The following is a 13,148-nucleotide window of genomic DNA, read 5'->3' on the forward strand; positions in this document are numbered from 1 at the left end:
ATGCATGAGTGTCCAAGTCGCTCCTTTACACCTGACAGGGGGGAGTTTCCCTGGTTGGACGTAGCGCGTGGAAGGTTGGACAGACAACACGTTATTCCAACCAGTTCCTTTCCCCTCCCTCAGGCACCCCAGCTGGCCAGGGGGAGGCAGTTTAGAGACCAGGATTACTGCATGTTTTTTTGTGAGGGTACCTACCAGTGTTCTGAATTTCTGTTTCGCTACTTCAGGCTGGGGCATTGTGCATCACACATGACTTCTGATCATATGCTGTAGCAGTCATGCTAATATGGTATTCATAGTTGTGTTTTTTTGTTTTTGTTTTGTTTTTCATCTTTTTAGATCTTCATCCGGTTCCAGGAGAAAGAGGAGACACAGGTATGTGAGGAAAATGTGCTATATCAGTTCAGCTCGAGCTTTGCTCAGCAGACAGCAGAACTGCACTGCTCCTGCAGAACTGACTTCAATAGCACTCACTAGCTCAAAAGATGCTTTAATGGAATACTACCATGATCTGTTCCTTCCTTGAACTACATGTAAGGAGGGGAACATGAACAGTTAAGTATATACTGTATGTTATTGTTGAACATCACTTGTGACATGTCTTCCAGATCGGGCAGCCCAAAGAACAAACACAAGGACAAGAACAAGCAAAGGAAAAGGTAAGAGAGAAGATTATTATTATTATTATTATTATTTTCTGCACTCACTCTAAGGCATCATCGCATGCTGTTAGATCTGCTGTTATCGCAATATTTGATATTTTTTTATTGTGGAAAAAACTAAATGTATAGCCAAAATGTTTGGCTATAATGATATGCCGAAAATAGGAAGTGCTATGTTGAAAGCGATTAAGTCTCTCTGTCGGGTTTTATACATATTTAAACAATGGAAATCATTAACAAAAAGACTCCATTGGATCCATGAAAGTTAAAGTTGTTTTCCACGAGACATTTATGTAAAGCATGCCCCCCTTTTCTGCCAAGTAGGACTGTACCCAATTGATGATGCCTCGTATTATGTCAACACTGCGTCTGAGAGAGATTATATTTGGCCCCTTGTTGAGACAACGTGGCCTATTTCCACATGCGTTCCGAATAATGTTTGACGTACAGAGCGTGTGTGGCATGAGGATGTGAGTTTAGTGGAGCTTTGTGTTCTTCAGAGAGGGAAGCGAACAATGAACATGGTTCAGCTGAGCAAACAGGAACGATGTTTAGGCTGTCTTAGTTGGATTGGCACCGGCCGTACTTTGCATTGTGCACCCGATGGGCCCTATATTTTCGCCATGCTATACCCCTTATCGCTAAACTTATTTTCCTTATTCACTATTTTGAAATTATTAAACACTTTCCAAAGATAAAATACAAAACACATACAGTATAAAGCAAAGCACTCATGATGACAATTCTACATATCACCATTTTTACACTCTCAGTTAAATGAACACTGAGAATTGTATGTATTATTATGTGAGTTTGTGATACTACTATGAGCTCCATCGCCGACGTTAACGTATGCTGAATGCGTGGGTGGGTGCATGTTGCGTTTGTCGTCCAACAGGTCCCCCGGTGACTCCCCCAGCAGGAGGTCTCAGCGCAGAGGCAGTTGCTGCAGCTCCCGCAGTGCCTCGGTCTCCTCCACCGGCAGCCCCTCCAAGTCTCCTGCCAGGTATTTTAAAACCTGTTCGAGTAGTTAAACATCACACTCATGCATCATCAAACATCATCATGCGTCACATACCGTGCTCAGCCAATCAAATCATCGTTATGGGGTACACACAAACACAGAAAGCTGGGCATAGGAGGGGCTAGTGCCCCTCAAAAATAAATTAAATATATATTTAAATAAAATAAACAAGTGTGTACTACTGTACGATCACTTACCTAGGCATGCTGGAATGTCTTTGCATGTCGTGGGCCTATGCTGGTATTTCCACCATGATACAGCAAACTACTCCAGTCAGACTGTTAAAAATGTAGAGACCTGTCAGTCTCCTCGCTGCAATCATTTATACTCAATCCTCGGGGGACAGATTACAATACAAATTGAGCCCCTCTGTGAATCTTATATAATACCATCCATTAGATGTTCACAATTCTTTCTCCATGAACTGTTTCAGACTTTCCTCAAGGGAGCAGGCTGGCTGGGAGTAGGCAGAGGAGGGGAGCAGGGTTATTATAGTCAACTAAATACATGAAAAAGAAAGGGCTAGGACATTACATACTTTTTTAAAGGACAACTTTAGTTTTTTTCAACCAACGCTCATGTTTTAGGTTTTTATTGGAGAAAGTAAAAGATGAGTGTTAATTTCATCATTTGCTGCTTTCTTTCGTTTTAGGGATTTTAGCTGTTTTTGACAGGGGGCGGGGGCATTCGAGCATGGGGCTAAATATGTATTTCTTTACAAAAACATTTTTATTGATTTATTTTTTTATTATTTACTATAGTCCTACTAGACCCCAAGAAATTACATCTAGCCACAGAAGATCACAGGATCTACTGAATGTGAAGGTAGCCTACTGGGGGGAAGCCACACTGTGTGGCATAGACTCAATATTGGGCTGTATTTTGCGTGTCTTAAGTACCAGGTCTTATTCCCTAACTTGAGTAAACGAAAGACCTGGAGGCGTGATCAATGCTCTTTGGCCACTCAGAATAGCCAAATGGCATTGATCACGCCTCCAGGTCTTTAGTTTACTCAAGTTAGGGAATAAGACCTGGTACTTAAGACACGCAAAATTCAGTTTGACACATTCAGTAGATCCCGTGATATTTTGTGGCCAAATGTAATTTCTTGGGGTCTAGTAGGACTATAGTAAATAATAAAAAAAATAATCACTATAACATTTTGTAAAGAAATACATATTTAGCCCCATGCTCGAATTCCCCCGCCCCCCTGTCAAAAACAGCTAAAATCCCTAAAACGAAAGAAAGCAGCAAATGAAAAAAAATTACACTCACCTTTTACTTTCTCTAATAACAACCTAAAACATGAGCCTTGGTTGAAAAAAACTAAATTTGTCCTTTAAGTATCTGTACTTTACTTGGGTATTTGTATTTTTTGATACTTATGTCTCTTGTGGCTTAGGCCTACTCTAGTGTCTCTTTCTGCTTGCCCGCTCCTCTGCAGACTGACGTCCAAGCACAAGACGGACGGACACAACAAGGCGTCCAGCACCTCGCTGTCCCCCGCCGGCCCCAACAGTCCCACGACGTGGCACAACGGGCACCACTCCTCCCAGCGCAGCCGCAACGGCAAAGCCAGCAGACTCGCCCATGGTGCCGAGGGCGAGAAAGGCCACGATGTATGTAGTCTCCTCTGTTTCGCCAACCCAGTCCTTCCCCTCCCTGTCTGTACCACACTTGTCTCCTCAAATGAACTTTGAGAATACCTTTGTCTTTGGAAATATTCTGTTCTTTGATTTGGTGTTCGTAGATACATTGTTATTTTGGGGAGGGGGGGGTTATGCCTCGTCCAAAGCGTTGCATTTTATTTGTATATTTTGTGAAGAACTGAAGTGTGTAGATCACACTCCTGTCCAAAATGTGCTGCTGTTGCTACTTTCTTTGTGGACCTCTCTGCCATCTTGCGTTATATTTTGTGTTTGATTCTGGTAGCAAGCGGGGGGGGGGCAGGCATTCTTGTAGATCTGTTGAGGACATGCAAATCGTCTGAGTTGCTGAAGCGAAGCATTATAGTATCCGACGTGTAATAGAAATATAACCAGCACTAATAATGGTTAGCCCCAAACACTGAAATATTATTTGAGCCAGGGACAGATTGGTAGAGTCAAAATCCCTTATTCTTGGGTTAGGAATGACAGAGTAGTTATTAAATATATACTGCAGATAAATCAGAATTAGGAATTGCTGCCTGTGTCAGGATCATAGTGTGGATGTTGTGTTAAAATGTCTATGATGCATTACGTCTTTGAACAGATTAATCAAAGGTGTCAGTCTCGATCACGGCATCTGTAGATGTCTGACCCCTAATAACAAATTACAGTAATATGTATTTGAAGCAACAGCAACGCTTCTGATTCAGTGTAGCAACACAGATGTCAGCTGGTTCTGCTGATGTAACCCTTTCTTATTTGGCTTTAGGACAGTGCCGTACAATGGCTGACTACATGCCATATGCCCCAGCAGTGCCCACTTTACAATAAAGCTTCAATGTCGAAAATACTGCTCCAATATTGCTATGATGTGATACATTTGTAATTTGTATTACTTGTGCTTTCACATTATGGCTCCCTTTGAAACGTTAACCACGGATGTATGGTGTATTAAATTGCTATCAGGCAATATGACACTGCTCTTCCATAATTTAAATGGGTCATTAGTGCTGAGCTAACAGTTATTGTGTTGGAATGAAACTGCCAACTATTGAAACAAAAGACATTGCGTTAAACCAAAGGGCGAGCTAGTATAATAGTTTTTCACTGCTGAATAAGCAACTAAATGGACTGCAATGTTCTCTCCAGAAGAATTATTTAGATTTGCTGTCTCCTATTTCCAATTTCAGCTTTCATGTGTCTATGAGAAGGTCTCTCCTCTCTCTCTCTCTCTCTCTCTCTCTCTCTCTCTCAGTGCTTGTGTCATTCATTACTGTTTCTTGTCCGCTTTTCTTAAGGATTTGAGTGGCATTTACCCATTAATAAATTCGCAAACTTTTCTGTCTTGTTTATGTAAAAAGCAGTCATATGCTTTGGAACTGGACCAAGTAGGTTAACTGGTATGTGTAATAGTTTATTCTATTCAATGCAGTTGTATTTCTTTCAAGCACATTGTTCTGCTCAGTGATGTACACACCCTTCTCCAGACGTTGAACTACTCCTGCCGAACCGGCAGGCGTTAAAACGAGCTGACTTTTGTTTTACCATGTTGATCTGCATGTTGCCTCTGGGTGGCAGTATCACCCTTTGTCCTTTGAGACAGTACATTCTTCGACTCTCTTTTCTGTTCAAGCCAGTGGAGAATGACAAGGGAGGTCTCTGAACAATGTGATACAAGCCAGTCGTGTTACTGGTATCGAGGTACAATTGATTGTCTCTAAACAGTCAAATTACCATCAGCATCTTTTCTCTTGCAAGGTAATATTACCACTCTTGTTAATCTCCACCAAAAGCTGGAATATCCCCCCACCCCCACCTCCATTTAGATGTCTCACTCTCCCTGTTTTGAAGGGAATACGGTTATGAGGCCACAGACCTTTGACAGATCCTACTGTATCCAACAGTGACTTGGTCTATGCTCTAGCATCTCTGTTTAGTACTGTTTTGTATGGTTTAGTACTGCAGCACGTATACATCAGCTGGTTTTATTTTTATATATATATATATATATATATATATATATATCAATTTGTCCTCCAGTAGCAGTCCTTTTGATGATGAATGATTGCTTTCAGAGTTCAGACACTTCAGTTCAGATACAAGTACATGGATTCAGTGCCATCCTCAAACTAACCAGGACAACTCATTAATTAACACTGGTATTTTAAAGGGACCCAAAGCAGTTTTAATGAGAGCTTCAACTTGATATTAATGGAACAATAGTATGCCAAATTGACCAAACTTCCAAAACACCCCTCCCCCCTCTCTAAGTGTGTTCATCAAAAAAGAATTGCATTGAAGGAACATGGCCCAATTATGACCAAGAGGAACACTTGAGAAGTAATATTGCGCTGTGCTGAACAATAACTTGGCTATCGTGTGAATGGGGGTCCCTTTCAAAATGTACTGGTTGACTGTCCAGTTGTCCATTCCAGCAGTGACTACTACCCCCCTCTGACACACTGCCCCCTACTTTATTTGTTCATCTGTGCCTTGTGTGACTCAAGTATCAAGCCCCTCCTCCCCCAACCTGCTCTTCAACCATTTATCTTTGTCATCTGCCAGCTCTGCATGCCCTCCTCTTTCCTTCCTTCCCTCCCTCCCTCACTCCATCCCTCTCACCTCTCTCTCCATTCATTCTCTCTCGATATCCTTCCTTACATTTAACAATTAACTCTGTCCACTTTCCTTTATCCTCTCCCCTTTTGATACAAATATGGCTGCATTTGTACAAGCGAAAAAGACAGCAAATCATGTAGTCTATGTAGGTTCATTCTTTTCTTACCGTTTTTTCTTCTTTTTGTTTGTTTGATTTGAAATTCTCCTGAAACCCTCATTCTCCTCCCCCCCCCCCACTCCTTCATTTTCTTCCATTTATTTTTTCTTAGTATATATATTTTTTTCTCCTTTAGTCTCTGGACGATTATCTAGCTTTGATACTAAAAGAGGTCATTGTCTTTTTCCCATTTCGCTGCGGAGAACATTCCTTTCTCCCTTGTTTTTCCTTTTTTATTCCTTTCCTTTCTTTCTCTGTTTTTGTTGATATTGCATACGTGTCACTGATTGAAATGGAAGGTAGGTAACGCTCTGCCTACGCACGTGATTTTTTTATGCAGATGAGAATGTGAGAAAGCACCCTAGCCTGAGTGACATCAATGTTTCTCTTTCTCTTTCTCTCTCTTTTCTGTTATTTGCCAACAGTCTTCAGCCAAATTAATTTACTTCATCAATTATGATTTGGTTCTTTAAGATTGGATTACGTAGAGGTCTTTTATTTTATTTTTAAATTAATTTTTCCTCCTTCCTCTTTACTCCTAAACTTCATCCTGAAGTCCAATAGCCCGCTCTATCTTCCAGGTCCATTTTTATTTTTTATTTCCGTTTTCATAGAATGCATTCCTGTTCGTTCAGTTTGTTCAGCATTTCTGTTTGTTGGTGGATTAGTACATCCGTCTTATCAGTTATGTCATATTGATTTCCTCAACTCTTTCCAACAACTGTCATTAGCACCAGTGGTCGTGTGTTTCTTTATTATATTGCTTAGTTATTTTTCCTTTTATAGTGGAGAAAGGCTCTCCTTTCTGTTCTTTTGCAAGGAGCAAGGTTCATGCTTTTGCTGTATATGAAAGCCTCATTAAATAAGTAGCGCACCGGTGTCGTACACCGAAAATAGCAAATCTAAAAGATAATAATGCATTGCAGCACGATATGTGTTGTGAATTGCCACAGCAGCGCAATCCACTGTGAGCTTGTAGGTGGGCTATTTTCGGTGCGCAACCCCAGCACGCAAACTCAGGCATTAGTTTACCAGGCAGTACTGACAGGAACATGTTGGTGCATGCAAAATATAAGTTTCTATATGAACAATACCTGCCCAGGAGATCTAACCATTAGTTGTGACCTGCCAATTATGGACTATGTTTAATCGTACATCACAGATCACATACATAAAGTACATTTCACGTTCAAAGTTTCTCATTAATCCCTTGCCCTGTAATTTAAATGTGGGTAAATTGTTATGTGTCGTTTTCTCTTATTGTTTAACAGGGCTATTTGGAATTTGATTTAAACCTATACACAGTTTAAAATGTGACAATTTATTAACCCTCTTTTGAAAAGGATATTCAGGACCTCTGATCTTACACAAACGATATGTTCTTGGATGGTTTGTATGAAGCTAGTCTGACAACTCAAAGCACTGAACTTGCAAAAGGCCTCTCTCTGAAATAGTATAAAACTGTTTGTTCTGTTGTTACCTGTCACAAAATGCAAATGGAGAAAGAAAAATAATACTTAGACATTTGGTTTATAGCATTAACTGATATTATGCAATTCCCTGGTATCTCCATAACAGTAGTTTGGTATAGCAAATTAATGTAGAATATATTTTTACCAAAGCTAGAATATTTGAAGTTACCAGGGAGAGATAATAATAGTGAAGGGTAATTTATACTTTGTTGCATGACCCCTTCGCTCAAGACAAATGCGACAAAGCACATTTACACTTAAGACAGAGCTATGGTTCAAAGTCCCAAATGAAAACTCACAATACCACACTGAGGGGAGAATGACTCTGCAAACTTGAAGGCGCTGATCACTTCACCTGGCTGATTGCCCTCCAAAGCTTAGCAAACAAGGAGCTTGCAACTGGACCAGAGTATGTCCTGGACATGGGAGGGATACCCTGCACACTGTGGTTCTCCTCTTTACGTTTTAGTTATTTTACCATTGATTTCCATGCATTGTGAGTCACTGGCAGGGAAGGGTTTTGTGTCTTTTTCTCTTGCATTTTGTGAATCTAATGATGCACTTATGTTGCCCCACTTTTCCCCTTTCTTCATACCTTACCTACTAAAGGAGGGAATACCACTTTATTGGTAAGTGGATGTTAACCAGAAGGGAGTTAAACAAGAGTAACCATAACAAAAAATGAAAAGAAAATGGGTCGCTGTTCACGTCTCAGCAATTTTGTCTACAGGGAAAAAAATCGACAAACAGACAATTGAGTAGCAGACGATTTGTTTTCTGATTCGATTGATTCGATAATTGTGAATCTTTATTTTGTTCCTTCCATTTCTGTGATGTTCCGTCAAGTTGTCTACTCTTTTTGTTTTGTTTCATATCTGTTTTTGAACCATTACTTAAAAAAAACCCTGAAGAAGTCCTCTTTTTCTTCTCTATCAAATCTGTAGCTCTCTACTTTCTGCCTCCGCTCTGATACTTCATTTGGTTCACAATTTTATATTCTCCCTCTTCTTCCTATTTTCTTTCTTTTTTTCCTTTTATATTTGTTTTGTTTGTTTTTTGGGAATATAATTTCTTCAACTCATTATGGTTTTGCATGCCAAGTATTGCATGTGCTGCACCATAGAGGTCTATCTATAAGCCATATGGAGAAAACCTATATCTTCTTTTCTTTTAGATGTTTACCTTCTTTTGGCAAGTACACCGTAGCACTAAAACCACCGATGTGAAAACACTCTAATGCTCTTATTTCTCCTTTTTTTTTTCTTTTTCTTTTCTTCTTTTTGTTTGGTTTGTCGATTATGGTTTCTCCACAGAAGCTTCGCTCGCTGACCGCAACCGTCCAGTCCACTCTTGTGAGAGAGCACAACAAAGCCCACGGCCCCCCCCACCGGAGCCAAGCGGGACAGTTGGGGCCGGCAGCAGCAGACGAGGCAGGGGGTGCAGAGGGCAGACACTCAGGCGTGGGGGGGAGCTCCATGTCCCAGTCTTCAGGGAGGAGAGGGAACCAGAGAGGCCAGGCTAAGAGCTCCCCTGCTCACAGCAGCGACTCGGCCCACTCCCAACGCAACCACACTCACAGGGGGAGGACGTCCCATCACCAGAAGAAGTATGCATGCAGGACCACCATGTTGGATATTGTTGCTGTTGGGCAGAACCTAGTATCTCAATATTTCAACTTTATAAATTGTTATTTTTTTTCTTTTCGTGATTTAATGCTCTACTCCAGGAGTATTCAACTAGATCAGGCCGTGGGCCACAACTGTAGAATGATTGTGTGTGGGGGGCCGCACACAATCTCACACACAATCTCAAAATGCATTTTCTGCTCAAACTATTGAGTTATACTAACTAATAACTATAAAGATTTATGTATATTTCTGCACAGTAATGAGCAGGATAATATGGATACAGGTATATGCTACCTTAGAATAGATGTAGTGTAGACCTATTTGACAGTGCATAAACATAATTGCCTTGACATTAACGACCGTCAACAAGTACCAGCTGGACACACACACACACACACACACACACACACACACACACACACACACAAACACACTCACAGTGTCTCACACACACGGTTTCCTCACGACATAAACGATATGATACAATGTAGTATTTTTTGTTTTGTTTTTCATCTCGTATCCTTGCTCTTGTCCCCCGATTTCCTCCCAGGACAAAGAGCGGACATTCGTCCAAGCGACACCACCACCGCTCTGGAAGGGGACAGCCGACGGCGCACCACCGGAGTCCATCAGCATCCCCTGCTGGACGGCACTCTTCGCACACTTCGGGCAGGAAGAAAGGAGAGTCCCGGACGGGGCAGAACCTCCGACAGCGTAGCAGCTCCTGGAGCAGCGGCGGTCGCTCATCCTCGCGCTCCCCTTCCAGAGACGGGGGAGGGGGCCCCAGCAGCAAGGCCAAGGGACAGAACAACTCCAGGTGAAGCTTGAGCCCTTGTCAACACCACAATGATGGGGGGGGGGAAGTACTCAAATGTTTAGTATCAATACTGCAATGCAGAAATACTATCCGTTACAAGTAAAAGTCCGGAAGTGAACATTTTACTTGAAGTAAAAGTACAAAAGTAATGGTATTGAAATTACGTTTGCGACGCATTGTGAGCTTGTAGATCGGCTATTTTCAAATAGCTGAAATGTATATAGGGCTGAAGTGGTTATAATGTATGTTTTGTAACTATAAAGTTTTCAAATAATTGTAGTGGAGTAAAAGTACAAATTTTGGACCTGAAATGTAGTGGAGTAGAAGTAAAAGTATTGGAAATTGGGAAATACTCAGTCCAAATACCACACATTGTACTCCTTGAAACATGAGAACGAGAGAACAAGATGGGTAGCCGTGCCCGAGAGAACGAGATTTGATTAATTACATTTTTTAGCTAACCACCACTAGCGCCACATAAAGACGAGATGAAATAGGCATGGTCGCGCGTAATAAATCATTAATCCAGCCTCCCGCTAATGAAAACAGTAATCGAAGCGCTAGTAGGCCTTGTTGGGCCTCCGCAGATCTCCCGGTCTAGATAATATTTCAGTTGGAACAAAAACAAAGACCGCCCCATCTCCACTCATGTTACAGATTCATCTGTAACATGTACAGTACTTAAAACATGTACAGTACAGTACTTAAAAATAAATCTACTTAGTTACTTGACACCACTGGTCAAAACATTCATTACCGTGATCAGTTGCCCCGGCTTTGTTGTATTATCCTTGTCTGTCGTCGCCCTAATGTTTTTTCCCTTTCGGTGCCGCCTATAGGGAGAGAGACAGTCCTAACCACTCTGACACTCGACGTCGCTCGCGGAGCTACTCGCCCATCCGTAAAAGGAGACGAGACTCGCCCAGCTTCATGGAGGCCCGCAGAATCACCAGGTACCGTCACGTGACTCCCCTTTCTAGCACACAGGTTCATTGTACGAGTAGCCTGCAGTATAAAGACTTTCCTCCAGCAGACTTCCAGGCCTACAGAAGCAGCAATTGGAATTGTGCCTCCATTTCTGGAATTCTCTCTGCCCTTTTCCTCATGCATGTGTAAAGAAGTAGTATTGATTGTGTTAAGTATTGGTAGTGTTAATCTTGTTGTTGATAGTGTTAAGTATCGATAGATTAAAGATGGTCTCCGCTTTATCAAATTCATTGTAAAATAGTTAATAATTCCCAGTGCAAGTAAGTGTACACTTAATGTTAGTTTTTGAGTCCAGAAATAGCACAAATCCTCAAGTTTCCCTCGGTCGGCACAAGAGCTCGAGTCAGAACAACACAACAGGATGTAACGTAACAGGATGACTTTGTCTGACTCACTTGTAACAGTCAGTATGCAGTGCCGGTTGGTGCCACAGGGTGGTGCACTGCTCGTTTTTGTTTTGCTGTGTGTACAAGATCTGACTCACTTCCACTATATGTACTGTGTTGGCGTGCAGTGTGACTGTATGCTCTGTTCACTTTTGTTGATTATATTAGTACTGTCTGCCGTGAGACCTGGCTTGATATGGTCAATACTGAATGCTCTATTAGTTGGCTGCTAAATAAACCAGCTTAGTTATTATCTTTGTCTCTGAAATACCCGGACATCTATTTTGCTGTAGATAGATAGATCTTTATTGTAATTGTAACACAAATTTAAAGTGCCAACCAATCAGTGCATCATATCACAAAACAACTTAAAGCTAAAACTATGAAACAACAAAACACACATGACTTCCTGTTATATACGGGTATCCAGTCCACTATAGTCTACTCCCTGCTCAACACATCACACACTGTACTGAAATGCATTGATAATTACCATGGGAATTACAATGTTCTACTAAGGATCTAATCATTAAATAAATACATACATGCATAACTTTAGTAACGAGCATGACAAACGTGCTATCACAGTCATGCATTCATGTAGAAACAGAGATAGAATTGTGACCGCCATAGCTGTCGGCCCAGACTTTTTTTTTCTGCCTTGGAGAAGTGTGTGCATTAAGGTTGGCGAACATACATTAAGGTTGGCGAACATGCGCTGCTCCCATGCTTGCGGTTATGTTTAGGTTAGGGTTAGAGATAGGGTTAGTAAGGTTAGTAGACCTAATGGTCGAACTAACGGGAGGTCGTACCAATGCCATGCCATGCAGAAATTCCAAAATGGCTTCCCTACTGTACTTCCTTCACACGTGTTTTTACAAAGGTCATTCAGAAATAGTGTTTGACTCATTAACTTTAAGTACAAGATTTTCTGTATTTTTCTTCCAATCCTCAGAGCGCCAAAACCAAGCAACATGTGAGTCATCGTTTGACTGTTCTTGTAACCAGGAACAAGGAAAGAGACACTTGTTTGTTATGCAAGTCTGAAATTCTAATTTAAGATGGTGGCCGGACTGTGCACTACTAGTTTAAACCTTAAACCGCACACTCAAATATGTACAGTATCTGAAAACATTTGGGAACAAATTAACATTTGTGGAAAAACGGCCAATAAACGTGCTAGCACTGTCTCTGTCTCTCCCGACAAGAGACAAACAGCTGCGCTGGGTGAGCTGAGCTGCGTGTCTCATGGTTCCCGTAGCCCGAGGGGACAGGGTGGTTGGTTGCTACTGTGATTGGTTGAGACACAACACGCCTCTGTTTTCACTTTGCAACTTAGGCGGTCAGATAGCAAAAAAGCCATTTCATAACGTCATAACATTTCTTCCAAGGGCATCCTGTTGGCTCAACCAGTTAATGCGTCAACAGAATTAGAGCATCCTGTGCATGTTTCTTTCATGTCATCGCTGTCCTGTCCATTTTGCAATGTAAAAATGTCACTTTTATCATTATTACGTTTGTATTTTCTCAGACAAGTGTGTTGAGATGCACACATGTGTCTCACTCTCACTCCAGTGCAAAAGACCCCTCCCCTGAAGTCAAGACAATGGAATTCTGCTGAAGTGAAGCTGCAGGCTTTAGTTTCCGTGGTAACAGTTGCCGTGCAGCAGGACTCTCTCTAGTCCACGTCTCCTGAAGCTTGGCTAAGCAGCCAACCAACAACAGACCTTGCCTGAGTAAACCTGGC

General features: G+C 41.5%; 1 protein-coding gene across 1 annotated transcript in view; it reads left to right on the forward strand.

Moving 5' to 3' along the window:
• The window catches only part of srrm3 (serine/arginine repetitive matrix 3), a gene marked incomplete at both ends in the record, with an annotated part of 36,370 nt that overhangs the window by 21,696 nt on the left and 1,526 nt on the right, over nucleotides 1–13,148 (forward strand). The window contains 7 exons of the mRNA XM_080780190.1: nucleotides 340–375; nucleotides 609–659; nucleotides 1,561–1,668; nucleotides 3,131–3,305; nucleotides 8,828–9,189; nucleotides 9,762–10,028; nucleotides 10,868–10,981. Of these exons, the coding sequence (XP_080636316.1) occupies nucleotides 340–375; nucleotides 609–659; nucleotides 1,561–1,668; nucleotides 3,131–3,305; nucleotides 8,828–9,189; nucleotides 9,762–10,028; nucleotides 10,868–10,981 (1,113 nt within the window). The remainder of the gene's footprint in view (nucleotides 1–339; nucleotides 376–608; nucleotides 660–1,560; nucleotides 1,669–3,130; nucleotides 3,306–8,827; nucleotides 9,190–9,761; nucleotides 10,029–10,867; nucleotides 10,982–13,148) is intronic.

The sequence above is a fragment of the Protomyctophum bolini genome, assembly GCF_963924005.1.
Source record: "Protomyctophum bolini genome assembly, chromosome: 13".
NCBI classification, from domain to species: Eukaryota; Metazoa; Chordata; class Actinopteri; order Myctophiformes; family Myctophidae; genus Protomyctophum; species Protomyctophum bolini.